The sequence below is a fragment of the Sinocyclocheilus rhinocerous genome, unplaced genomic scaffold (genome assembly GCF_001515625.1).
Source record: "Sinocyclocheilus rhinocerous isolate Xijiao unplaced genomic scaffold, SAMN03320098_v1.1 scaffold161, whole genome shotgun sequence".
In the NCBI taxonomy this organism is placed as follows: Eukaryota; Metazoa; Chordata; class Actinopteri; order Cypriniformes; family Cyprinidae; genus Sinocyclocheilus; species Sinocyclocheilus rhinocerous.
This window is the reverse complement of record NW_015627226.1, coordinates 438528-452505: the sequence shown is the minus strand read 5'-3', so window position 1 is coordinate 452505 and position 13978 is coordinate 438528. Positions and strand designations below refer to the sequence as shown.

Genomic DNA, 13978 nt, shown 5'->3' with positions numbered 1-13978 from the left:
GCATGCGTGCCAGCTTCCCCAGCGGTGGCAGCTAATGTGACTTTATCACAATTAGCAAAGTTATTTTAAATTTGTTATAATATTTTGCAATACTGTTTTACTGTATTTTGATCAAATAAATATGCATTTATTTGATCAAAATACAGTAAAACATTAAATATTCAAACATTAAAAATTTACTTTTTTTTTTAAAATATATTTTAAAATGTAATTTATTCCTGTGATCAAAGCTGAATTTTCAGCATCATTACTCCAGTCTTCAGTGTCACATGATCCTTCAGAAATCATTCTAATATGCTGATTTGCTGCTCAAGTATTATCAATTTCTTATTATTATCAGTTGTTATTATCAACTGTTGAAAACAGTTGTGCTGCTTCATATTTTTGTGTAATAGTAAACAGAAAGTTTGAAAGAACAGCATTTATTTAAAAATAGAAATCTTTTGTAACATAATAAAATCTTTACTGTCACATTTGATCAATTTAATGCATCCTTGATGAATAAAACTATTAATTTATTTAAAAACAACTCACCCCAAACTTTTGAAGGGAAGTGTACAAGACATACAGTAAATACATAATTTTGTCTGTTTGTCATAAAAAGTGACAGGATTAGTGTTAAGTGTATTTATTTCTCACAGATATCATGATCTGTTTTGATACACATATAAAACATTTAAATGTTCATAACAAGCCATTTCATTTTAACCTCATGACTAAAAGTCATGATAATGACAATATAGGTCATATAGGTTAATTTCTCTATTAATACTTCTACTTATACAATAGTACATCTGTTTGGACTTCCACAATGTACAATAATAAGAAGAACGGACTGAATCTTAACATAAACAACAAGCCCTCACTGGCATTTTACGGGATAAAACCGAAATCTGCTGAGTAAAAAAGTGAGAGTGAAGGAAGTGCTGTGGTCTCTCTCTGTCGGAGGGTCTAGAGTTGATGCAAGGACACAGAACAGAGTGAGTTCAAGGCTTTCATTCATTCACGTGATTGGATGGATTGCTCTCCGGCTGTGAATTACCGTATCCTGGTGAAGAGGTTCAACACTGATTTGGATTCCTGGAGACAGAAGACAAAAACAAATGTGAAACAGGTAACAGTAAGATGCAGGACAAGCTGCACGTCTAAATGTAAGACTTCAGCCTGACCTTGGTGCAGCGTGTTTTGCTGAAGACATTCCAGAACCTCAGCGTCTCGTCTCCTGCTCCCGTTACGATGGCCTCGCCATCTGGAGACACTGCCTGTACACAACCAGAAGCATCCTCAACATGCATTCACTTCTCATGTGTGTCTGAACTAGCACAGGATCACATTATTAAATTACACATCGAAGATTTGATTACTATTTGTCTTCACCGGTCATTTGTACTTAATTGAAAATCAGATCCAGAGCCAACCGTGCCTTATGGATAATATGGCAGTTTACACCGTCCACAGTGTCTCTCTGTACTACTCTGAGCTATACAGTGAGCTTTCCTATTGGTACACTTGGAAAATGTTCAGTGTTATTCACTTTGATAAAACATAAATCATACATACAAAAGTACATAATGACAAAAAAGATTAAATATTAGTATTTTTATTGGGCATACGGAATGTACTGATGGCAATGTATTCATGAAGCTTCAAAACATTTATGAATCCTTTGTTTTAAATCAGAGTTTTGGAGCTTGTATCAAACTTGGCATGCCATGTGATTTTGAGAAAACAAGGATTCATACCGTCATACTGTTCCCTTTCAAACGGTCTCTGCCATTATGAGTAAACTCCTGTTTACTCTGAATACTGATGCTTGATTTGATCACGTTCATGTAGCTACATGAACCAATGGCACTTCAACATGCAAAATTGGTGGAGCCGACTGCTATATAAGTCGGCTCAGAGTGCCATTGCCAGAATTTTTCAACTTCAGCGCAAATATCATCTCTTCACTAGACTCTGAAGCAAGAAGCTCGAAGCTTGCTACTCGCTGTGGAAGAACCCCCGGCAGCGGAAAGACCTCCTCTTCAGCACCTTCTCTCTTGCGGCTATCCGGCAATCACAAAGAGTAAATTTTCTAGAGCAAATTTCCTCTGTGTTGTTGCAAATGCCGCGCTGCTTATGTGGCTCATGCAGGGCACCCCTGCATGCTTCAGATGAGCACAGTGAGTGTGCCGCGACCACGCTGAGGCTGCGCTCACTGAGACCGACTGCTCTCACTACGAGAGCATACGTCTCGCCCTGCTTCGCTCACGGATTGCCTTCTTCAATGAAGGCGGCCCCACCCCTCCTGCTCTCCCGGTTTCTCTCCTCTCAGCTAGCTTGGAGGAAGAAACAGTGGAGTCACAGGGCTGAGCAACCGGGCTTGAGTGATCTCATGCCGGCACAGGTCCCGCGTGCTCACTCTCCCCGCAGCACTTTGATCCGCCAGTGTGTTTTACACATGAAGATCAGCACTTCTCGTCTACAATGAGCGGTTTGATCTTTTTAGGTGGCTCAGAGGAGAATGCTGGCAATGATGATTTCATATCGCTGACCGCTTCAGGTTTGAGTGCACCACTTGCCTGGGCCATGCCCACGCTGATGATGCACTCACTGAGACAGACTGCTCTCACTGCGAGAGCATGAGTCTCGCCCTGCTTTGCTCGCGGATCACCTTCTCCAATGAAGGCGGCCCCCGCCACTCCCGCTCTCACGTTTCTCCCCTCCCAGCTGCCTCGGCAGAAGAAACAGTGAAGTCATAGGGCTGAGCGACCGGGCTTGAGTGATCTCACACCGGCCCACGTGCTTCACTCTCCCCGCAGCACTTTGATCTTGAGCAGTTTTGCACATGAGGATCAGTGCCCTCTTTTTAGGTGGATCAGAGGAGAATGCTGTCACTGATGATTCCATATCACTGACAGCTTCAGATTTGGAGGATTGGGCGTGCTCCGGAGAGGATCCTGACACACTTCTCCCCAATGAGTTATTATGGGCTGGTGGAGAGCGAACTGATTCGCATCCTCTCTAGGCTGTGGAGAATCTCGGCTTAGAATGGTTGGCTCCGGAAGAGCCTGCCTGCAGCCGCTTAGAAGTGCAAACTCTGCTTGCAAAAGGAGCGAACAGCGAGTCAGGCTTTTACAGCCGCTACTTCCTTGTTCCCAAGAAAAATGGCGGGCCCAGCCATCTGAACCACGTGCTTATATAAACGCCTGTTCAAGATCCTGACTTTGAAGCAGATCCTCGCGCAGATATGCCCCTGGGACTGTTTTTTTATTACATTCACATCCAGAAAGCCCCTCATCACAGATCGCTCTTGAGATTCATGTTGGTGGGGGTGGCTTATCAATATACTATCCTACCATTCGGACTGTCAGACTGCCATTCGGACCGCTGCATCAGGGCTGTGGCCCCTCGCCTATTTCAATCAGGCGTCCCGTTGGGACTGACCTCCACATGGAAGGTGGTCACGACAGATGCCTCCATCTCAGGTTGGGGAGCTCTGTAAAAGGCATCAACTGCCTCGAGATGATGGCGGTTTTTCTAGCCCTAAAGTCTTTCCTGCCAGCCTTAAAGGGGCACCACGTCCTGGTACGTTTGGACAACATGACGGTGGTAGCCTTTATAAAGCACCAAGGCGGTCTCACGTCACGCTGCCTTCAGGCTGATGATACACGGGGCAACGTTTTGAGCAATTTTGCTGGGCAACTTTTTTTGAGCAATGTTGCTTGGGCACTTTCCCATTGAGAATGGGTAACAAATTTCTATCTGGATACTTTAGATAGGTTGTGTGCCCTGTGTCTCACCTCATTGCCCATTGATGGCAACATTAGCCAAAGTTGCCCGGCAACATTGCTCAAAAAGTTGCCCCGTGTAACATCTCGGCGATAAAACAGTATCGATATTTATCAACGGTACACCATCATTGATAACGGTAGGAAAAATTTTTGATATATCGCACGATAGTTTCACACTTTTTCATGTAAAGGCACGTGGCTATGAGTGACAAGCAGACAGCCAACAGAATACATCAATGGAAAGCTTATTTATTCAGCTTTCAGATGATGTATAAATCTCACAGGTTGGCTTGATGCCTCATTTTATGGGCACAGTGCAACCTTCTCTCGCTGAGAGCAGTTCACGTGCTGGGCAGACTGAACCAAGGAGTGGACATGCTGTCCAGGGGCAACGTAGCTCCAGGAGAATGGAGAATGGAGACTACATCCCCAAATGGTTCAGACGATCTGGTCTGTCTTTGGGAGGCAGAGGTGGACCTGTTCGCCTCAGAAGACAAATTTCACTGCCCAATTTACTCCTCGAAGTGAGATGTCCTGGCCCAGGATTGGCCCAGCGCTCGCTTGTATGCCTCCCCCCTGCTAGATAAGAGGCGCACTTCTATGCTCAAAGTTTATGTGGCAGCCATCATGGCGAATCATGCTCTCGTGACTGGCCAGTCAGTCGACAGAAACAACCTTGTTGTTAAGTTTCTGAGGGGAGCTCGGAGACCGAATCCGCCTCATCCTCATACTGTGCTGACCTGGGACTTATCTATAGTCCTCAGGGCCCTACGAGGCCCTCCCTTCGAGCTGCTCCAGTCAGCTGACTTGCAGTCCCTGTCGCTTAAGACCACCCTCCTTTTGGCTTAGCATCGGTCAAGCAGGTGGGTGATCTGCAAGCACTGTCAGTCAGTGCTTTGTGTCTTGAGTTTGGACCTAACAACTGTAGGGTCATCCTCAAACCAGGACACAGCTGTGTGCCTAAAGTGCTCTCCACAGAGCACAAATCATTACCCTTTTAGCTCTTCCCAATTTAATGGATGAGCAGGGTCCCAATCCACTCTGCCTGGTTCGGGCTCTTAGAGTGTATGTTGAGTGCTCTGGCCCGTTTCGGCACTCAGAGCAGCTCTTTGTGTGTTTCGGAGGCTGCTCTAAGGGGCTGCTGGTTGCATAGCAGAGACTATCTTGCTGGATAGTGAATGCTATAGCCCTGGCTTATGCCACAGTGGGTTTACAGAAGTGAGGGCCCACTCCACCAGGGGAATGGCCTCCTCCTGGACTTGGTCCAGTGGGATTTCCATCGGCGATATCTGTGCGGCTGCCGGCTGGTCATCGCCGTCCACCATCACCAGGTTTTATAACTTGTAAGTCCCTGTCCTTCAGGCACAGATTTTGCCCGCTTAAGTTTACCTAATCCCCTCTGTAAGTGAAGAAGGTTTTGTTATGTAGTCCTCAGCCTAGTGGCTTGGGTCTCATAATTAGCTCATTCTTGCAGGAGCCCTCAGTACGGGTGCTCCGGGGCTGGGCTTCGTTCTGCACTTGCTTATAGCATGGCTTTTGGATGCGTTCCCCATAGTGTTTAACGCAACGGGAGAGACCGTTCGAAAGGGAACGCTCCGGATACTAACGGGAACGAGCGTTGCGTAAGCTGCCATGCTATAAGGCTGCTTGTGAGTTTCTGATGAAAGATTCTGATGAAATGGCACTCAGAGCCAACTTATATAGCAGTAGGCTCCACCTGTTTTGGCGGGCTGAAGTGCCATTGGTTCGTGCAGCTACACTAATGTGATCAAATCAGGCTTCAGTATTCAGAGTAAACAGGAGTTTACCCATAGCATTTAACGCAACGCTCGTTCCCTTATCTCATAATTTTTCAAACATTATTGTCAACGTTAATGCGTTAACGCATGCGATTAATTTAAAAATCCTTAACACGTTAAAATAATTATTGACGCAAATAATTAACACAAAATTACTGAAACAATTTCTATTCTAACCCTTTAGATAAAGCAAACCAGCTTCTCTCTAGTAGTAGGTATAAGCGGCCAGCTAGAACTGGGCGATAAAACAGTATCGATATTTATCAACGGTACACCATCATTGATAACGGTAGGAAAAATGTTTGATATATCGCACGATAGTTTCACACTTTTTCATGTAAAGGCACGTGGCTATGAGTGACAAGCAGACAGCCAACAGAATACATCAATGGGCAAATAAAATATAAAAAAGGAGATTTTTGTTTCAATTTTATTTTGTGTTTGACTGTTAAAACCAAATTTAGTTGTTGTTTGACTAATTAAATTGGGTAATTTAAAAATACAGTGGTTAAATTTAAATATTGTTTCTACTGCTCTGTTTAAAAAAGTTTATTAAAAAATAAAATAATTATCCATATCAAATTATATGTAACATTATATCATGATAAATTTTTTAGCTATATCGCCCAGCCCTATGGTCAGCTCAAGGTGGTTGGTTTAGGGTTTTTTTGCATCATGTGGTCCTGTTCGGTATCACAACTTGACTTGTCTACTGTACTATACACTATGAATTCTGAAAAGTTTTTTCAGCCTTTTTTAAATTAATTAATTAATTTATTTAATGTGTGCTTTGGTGTGCACAAATGTATCAATTATATGAACTTCTTATATCATTTGGTTCTTTGGTGTCCTTTTGGAGTCTCCAAGTGTCCTATTTTTAAATTTATCTTGAAATAAGCTTGCAGAAAATACAGTTTTGTAAGAATCACCCTTCAATATTTTGGTTTACTTTGCTGGATATAGCAAATAATGACAAAATAAACTTGTTAAATAAGATAAATGGTATATCACACAAAAAGTGTGATTAATCCGATTAAATTTTTTTTAATCTACTGACAGCCCTAGTTAAAATATTTTTTCTTTCAAAAAAACAGTACGTTTATGCCAAACTACTTAATACGGTTTTCTTTTCAAGAATTTCATTCTTTTAATGTCTTTTTTTCTTCATTATGATATCAGGACAGTTGCCTTACGCAAATATCAAAATGAATTTTAATTAAGAAACTATCAACATGCTCATCATAACAATGTGTTCAAGTCATTTTATGTATGACATTTACTGCATCTCTACAGTATTTTTGGAAAAATACTAGATCCAAAAACACACTTACCAAGTAGAGGACTCGGTATGAATGTCCTGTGAGCTTGGCCACCTGGGTGAGCGATGGGTATTTCCACACCAAGATCTGGTTCTGGGAGTAGCCGTGTGTGCTGACCTAGTGGACATCAATGGTGAAAGCCAGTATGGGGAAAAGCATTTGATTTGACTTGTGATTGTAGATGCTTATCTTACCAGCTCGTTGGCGTGTTTGGACCAGGCCAGGTTGCAGACCTGTGAGCCGGTGTCAGTACTCTGTAACGCCTGTCCGGTCAGAGTGTTCCAGAAGCGAAGGCAGCGGTCAGCTGTTCCTCCTCCGGAGGCCAGCAGGCCGTGCTGGTGAGGAGACCAGGCGATGGCCTTCACGGCGGCCAGGTGATCGCTGTACTGCTGCACGGGGAGCAGACTGGAGCTGTTCCACACCAGTAACTAACAACAGTAGAAAAACACACAGTTTTGTCATGCTTTTTAGACCAAATTAAATTTTTTATTTGTTTTGCACTCATGCTGGAAAAAAACATTTGGTCTTAATTGGGTTCTTATCAACAAATCTGAAATCAGTACTCTAAAATTGTCCGTGTTCGTTCCATTCATTTATTTTTTAATATAATATTGAAAGCAGAAAAAAAAAAAATGCCTCGATATAGAGTTGCAATAAACACTTTAAAAATCTGTACAACTATAACAGCGGATGACTATTATTCTGTTGCAAGGAACTGAACAACTGATGACAGCACGGATTGAACTCTAGTTGACCAATCAGCGGGAAGTTGAGTTTCATGCTAGCCCACATGTGGAAATCGAATATTCAAGCTGCATTTTCTACACCTAAACCTAAAAATAAAAATCCAAGCCAAATTTTGGCAGTTTACACCATCCACAGTGTCTCTCTGAACTATTCTGAGTTATATAGTGAGCTGTCCTATTGGTATACTTGGGAAATGTTAACTGGTATTGGATTTGATAAAACATAAAAGTGTTTACAATAAGAAAAAAAAAAAGGACTGGTGTTGTGTGGATTACTTGTGGATTATTGTGATGTTTTTATCAGCTGTTTGGACTCTCATTCTGACGGCACCCATTCACTGCAGAGGATCCATTGGTGAGCAAGTGATGTAATGCTAAATTTCTCCAAATCTGTTCCGATGAAGAAACAAACTCATCTACATCTTGGATGGCCTGAGGGTGAGTAAATTTTCATTTTTGGGTGAACCATTCCTTGTTTTCCAATTCTTGTTTATTCATTATAATTTTTTTAAAACTGAAAAACGAAAAAAAGCAACAAACGGATCATGTTCTCAGCCAACTTAGTCAAGTCTTGCATGAAAGGGCTTGTTCAATTTTTCTGCTAATCAGATCATCCTGTTTATATGACGCTCTAACCTTGTTATCGTTCCCTCCAGAGGCGAGGTGCTGGTGGTCAGGTGACCACTTGAGGCCACACACTTCCTGCCTGTGGCCCTGGAGGCGTCTCTCCACAGGAGGCGGTGTCCTCACGTCCCGCTGCAGAATCACTCTGTCCCGGCTACCCGACGACAGCTGCTCTCCATTCCACGCAAGTGCTCCTGAGGTTATATGAAGATTATTTGTTCTTGATGAAGATCTTAGTTTTCTTAGTCAAAACAAATCTGCAAAATTACTCTGAGAGTGATTTAAACCAGCAAAGATTTAAAGTCAAATCAAGTTAAGTCACCTTTATTTGAATAGCGCTTTATACAATACTGGTTGTGTCAAAGCAGCTTTACAGTGTCAAACAGGAAAATAGTTTGTCAATGATGCAAGAAGACGATGACAGAGTCATTTTTTCAGCTAAAGTCATTTCATTGATGATTCAGTGATGTCATCATCCAGTTCAGCTCTCTTGCAATAGTGTCTGTGCAATCAGTAAAGCATCCCCAACTAAGCAAGCCAAAGCAAAGTGAGTGATTTTAGTGTGACACAAACCTACGCGTGCTGAATGTCCCTCCAAACTGGTCAGCTTCCTCCCTCCGGCCGCGTCCCAAATCTGGACAAATCCTTTATGGGTCCCTACAGCCACCAAACTTCCCTGAGTGAACAACAAAGCAGAAAATATTACCCTAAACAATCACAAATACAATCACAAGTCAGAAATCTTTATATAACATATAAAAGGTTTGTGCTGACCCTCTCATTCCAACACACTGATGTAACAGAGTCACCATCCACTGATAAGTCACACAACCGCGTCACCTGTGTATGTTTGGAAGTATAAAATGAAATGCTGATTACTGACAATCACATTAGATCACATCTGTAGCTGTTTGTGCTTACAGTTTGTCTCATACCTGACTGGTACAGGCACTCCACAGGTAAACACAGGCCCCCAAACCAACACTCAAGAGGTTTCCAGCTGACCAGTCCACCTGTTCACAATCGTTTTCAGTCAAATTACATTACATTACGTGGTTCTCTGAAATACTTGATTCTGATTGGTCAATAAAGTTCTATATTTTTAAATAATGACCAATGACTGTATAATTATAAACTTTATAACCGCTGTACCAGGCAACAAATTCCTTACTGTCAGCTGGTCATTATATTGCAAAAATAAAGTAATAATAACGTACCGTCAGAGTGATACAAGATCCCTATCCATTATTTAATATTTGTACAATTATAAATTTATTAAGATATTTGTAAATGAAGAGTACCAGGTTGAGGTAGAAGTCATCCTGCAACTCTGGGGCATCAAGAACCTTGAATGGGATCTTGGAAATCTTGCGAGCTGGCTTTCGGGGTGAACGTAATAGTTTGTGACTACAGACAATAAAAAAAATTTTAAAAAATTAAATCACACATTTAAGTTTTATCCCAGTGAAATTTATAGAAATTCACAGGCATGTCTAATATTTGGATAACATTAACAGTATACAAAAAAGTCCTGTTGCTTTTATGAGCTATAAACAGAAAAATCACCAAAAAAAAAAATCTTAATCAGTAATTTTCTATCGAGAAAAAATATATACGGGCCATAAATTAAGAATTTGTTCTCATGACTAATTTGTGGCCCTGTTTTATTAATTGGTTCCCTTTTTTAGTTAAATCATGTCCATGTCAGATTCATTTGTTCTCTCGTCTTCACAAAGTCTTGGGAACAAATTCTTAATTTGTTGCCACAATATATTTTTCTTCGCTTGTCATGTGCGGGGCTCTGTATTTTTGCCTTCTTTTATTATAAATATATCTAAACCTAAAAACAATTTGCCAAAAACAGTGAGAAAAATAAGCTTAACTCATTTATAAAAACAAGTAATTTTGTCGTATTTGAAATTCTTCTGAAGTAAATTTGTCATGTTTTACAATAAAGATGTTTTGCAGTGCACACAAAAAATTTATAAATTATTAATTATATTTTGAATTAATACCGAGATTACAGAGAAACTATACCTTTTGTTACTGAGAGGAGAGAGGGAGTAGGGGGAGATTTCATTGTCAAAAGGCACTCTCTTTGTGTGGATGGTGTACTGAGAGACAAAAGAAAAACAAGAGTCTAATACAATATAACAACATGTGAGAAAAAGAGCAGAAAACATGTAAGTTTCTCCAGTGAGCTTTTTACGTGACAGTGAATCTCACATGGATCTGTCATGTAAACGTTACAGTGTGTTGAGTGGGCTCACCCTGAAGAGGCTGTGTGTGTCCTGCATGAGGATGGTGTGTTGACGGTCATCCGTGTGAGGATCAGGCACGGTTTCGATTCCTGCTCCCAACAGCTCATTCCTTAGCAGTGCAGCATACGCCACAGCGTCTGCAAAACAGATTTTGTTACATTTTTAATTTTAATTTATATCTTTTGCTTTAGTGTGCCAATAGGAAATACTAATTTCATTCCTTTTGCAAACACCCAAATGGCAAACACATATATTATTTTCTTTTTATGGAAAGAAATTAAAGAAAACTTTTTTTTTTTCTGCAAACTTTTGAATCTATCATCTACCTATATCTATCTATATGTATAAATATAGATAGATAGATAGATAGATAGATAGGTAGATAGAAAAATTGAATGGTAGTGTATAATGTTACAAAAGCTTTCTATTTCAGATAAATGTGGTTCTTTTGAACTTCTGTTCATCAAACAATCCTGAAAATAAATTGTACACAATTGTTTTCATTGTTGATAATAATAATAATAATAATAAATGTTTCTTGAGCAGCAAATCAGCATATTAGAATGATTTCTGAAGGATCATGTGACACTGAAGACTGGAGTAATGATGCTGAAAATTCAGCTTTGCACCACATAAATAAATTACAATTTAATATATTTAAATAGAAAACAGTTATTTTAAATTGTAAATATATTTCACAGTATTACTGTTTTTTTTGCTGTATTTTGGATCAAACAAATAATAGTGAGAAGAAGCTTTTTTTTTAACATAAAAAATCTAACCAATCTAAAACTTTGGAATGGTAGTGTATATCTATTCAAAATGATCAAGTGACAGTAAACAGTTTTATATTGTTAAAAATATATATTTCAATTTTCAAATAAATGCTGTTCTTCTGTACTTTCTATTCATGAAAGATTCCTAAATAAAGTATCACAATTTCACTCAGAAAAATCTTACCAACCCTAAACTTTTGAATGATAATGTTTGTATTGTATTTTATTCTAAAATAAAAAATTTGTTTACAAAACATATAAGTGTATGTTGTGTGTATATACAGTATGTTACGTATATATAAATACACACATATGCATGTATATATTTCAGAAAAATGTGTTTTGTTTATATATAAAATATTTATATATATGTAAAGATTTTTCAAATATATACATATTGTGTATTTATATATTCATAATAAATATACACAGTACACAGACATATATTATGTAAACAAAAACCTATTTTGGATGCGATTAATCGTTTGGCAGCACTAGTTTGTATATACTGTATATCAGTTCACTGTGAAAATCGAGGGCATGTACAAGCAGATGCCGAATGACTTCACCTTTCCCTGTGTCTGTACTAGCATCCTTCGCCCGCTGATTCTGATTGGGTGACCAACAGTTCTCCTGCAAACGAACATGCAAATATCAAGTGAATTTTTAGTGGTGCAATGACATTAATGTATTGGCTTTAATCTATTATTCTTCTTTACTATGGATGAGTGTAAACACTTCAGATGAATGTTAACTTACATTGGCATAGTGGAAGTTTATGCTCCAGTTGCTGCCGGCACGTGTGGGGATGAATCTGTCTCCTGATTTCACAGTTATACTGTATATCAGTTCACTGTGAAAATCGAGGGCATGTACAAGCAGATGCCGAATGACTTCACCTTTCCCTGTGTCTGTACTAGCATCCTTCGCCCGCTGATTCTGATTGGGTGACCAACAGTTCTCCTGCAAACGAACATGCAAATATCAAGTGAATTTTTAGTGGTGCAATGACATTAATGTATTGGCTTTAATCTATTATTCTTCTTTACTATGGATGAGTGTAAACACTTCAGATGAATGTTAACTTACATTGGCATAGTGGAAGTGTATGCTCCAGTTGCTGCCGGCACGTGTGGGGATGAATCTGTCTCCTGATTTCATAGTAACCGGACTGCACGCTGCATACCCTGACTGCATAAACAGTAATACACAGCGGAAACAGACAATAATTATGTGTAATATTTATATTTCTGCCTCTTTAAAGGGACAGTCCAGCCAAAAATCAATCTTCGGTCATCATTTACTCACCCTCATTTCATTCCAAACCTTTATGACTTTTCTCATTCTGTGGAACACAAAAGAAGATATTTTGAAGAATGTTTGGTAACCAAACAGTTTTGGATCCCACTGACTTCCATAGTACTTTTTTGACCATACTATGGACGTCAGTGGGACCTGAAACTGTTTGGTTACTAACATTCTTCAAAAACATCTTCTTTTGTGTTCCACAGAATGAGAAAAGTCATACAGGTTTGGAACAACTTTGATAATACTAGACAACTAGGATAATTTTATTATCCCTTACAGTATGAGTTGATTTTTATCTCATTTTACAATTATTAGGTAATACATTTAATAAATGCTAATCTAATTATTCAGATTAAAATTGTATGTTAATGAACTGCTTGCACTGACATGCTTGACACAAGAATGTGTTTACTGTATATGGTTAGAAGTCTAGTTATAAATATGGCTAAATTATAAACTAATGATCTTTTTATGCTTACATTGGACAGGTGGCCCTCAGGGACGTTCTGGTGGTTGATTTGCCTTAACAGGCGTCTTTCATAGTCCTGGTCCATTTCTACTGTAATCTACAGTAAGACTCTCTCCTTCAGTCTGCAGATGGGGGTCCTTCCAGGTCTCCCATCCCTACAAAAAAAAAAAGGTATATCCATCATTGAATAACACTATACTCACAATGATTTACTAATTAGCTGCTCCAATGACAGCTGTCAGTAGGTGTCAACTCAACATACCTATAATACAGTACAGGAGGGTTGTAAACACGCGTATGTAATCAGTTGCCATGGCAGCTGGCTAACTTAGCTGCACTGAGCTAACAGAAGCTTAACATCCAACATAATGACACGATAACAACGTTTTTTTATGAGTTTAATACATTTGGAATACCTTTACACCTCGTATTAGCAAAGAGAATCATCTTACCTTAACCAAGTACTCAGGAAACCCACATTATACAGACTTGTATGTTCAGCTAACGTTACGTGCGCAATGATTTCCTAAACATCTAACTTAGTTCGTGCTTTCCCGACGCTGCAACAAATATTAAGGCTGTTTCGGTAACGTGCTACCAATTTTTCGGTCTTCAGAGATAACGTTGCGATCATTGAGCAGAGGGCATCAATGTTTATGTTCATGTCAAGATGGCGAACAAATCAGCTGTGAGGGAGAAGAGTGTAATTCCGCGCACTACCAGAAGAGGCGCAGCGTGGCGCTGTCAGAGCAGAGCAGACAGTCCTGCATTATAATGTCAGAAACCACCAGGACAGATTACTGATGATTTCTTCATGACTAATGTGTGATTAGGAAGCTCATATGTGATATATTATAATATATTACATGCAAATCATTTAGACAATGACTTGAATACACC

The 13978-nt window shown here is 39.6% G+C and overlaps 1 protein-coding gene across 2 annotated transcripts; it reads right to left on the bottom strand.

Moving 5' to 3' along the window:
- Nucleotides 1-610: 610 nt before the first annotated feature.
- Nucleotides 611-13776, bottom strand: LOC107722096 (fizzy-related protein homolog). 2 transcript variants are annotated; one of them, XM_016530319.1, is made up of 16 exons: nucleotides 13531-13776; nucleotides 13089-13233; nucleotides 12391-12492; nucleotides 12201-12264; nucleotides 10535-10662; nucleotides 10302-10378; nucleotides 9566-9671; nucleotides 9200-9277; nucleotides 9039-9104; nucleotides 8838-8940; nucleotides 8277-8458; nucleotides 7089-7322; nucleotides 6907-7011; nucleotides 1170-1262; nucleotides 1043-1080; nucleotides 611-951 (listed from the first exon to the last, which is right to left on the bottom strand). In XM_016530319.1, the coding sequence occupies exons 2-16, from the start codon at nucleotides 13161-13163 to the stop codon at nucleotides 843-845; spliced, it is 1560 nt and encodes a 519-aa protein (XP_016385805.1). In that variant the 5' UTR covers nucleotides 13164-13233; nucleotides 13531-13776; the 3' UTR covers nucleotides 611-842. The 2 variants fall into 2 exon arrangements, with proteins under 2 accessions (XP_016385805.1, XP_016385815.1); XM_016530329.1 differs by having other exon boundaries at nucleotides 877-1080.
- Between the last annotated feature and the right edge of the window lie 202 nt (nucleotides 13777-13978).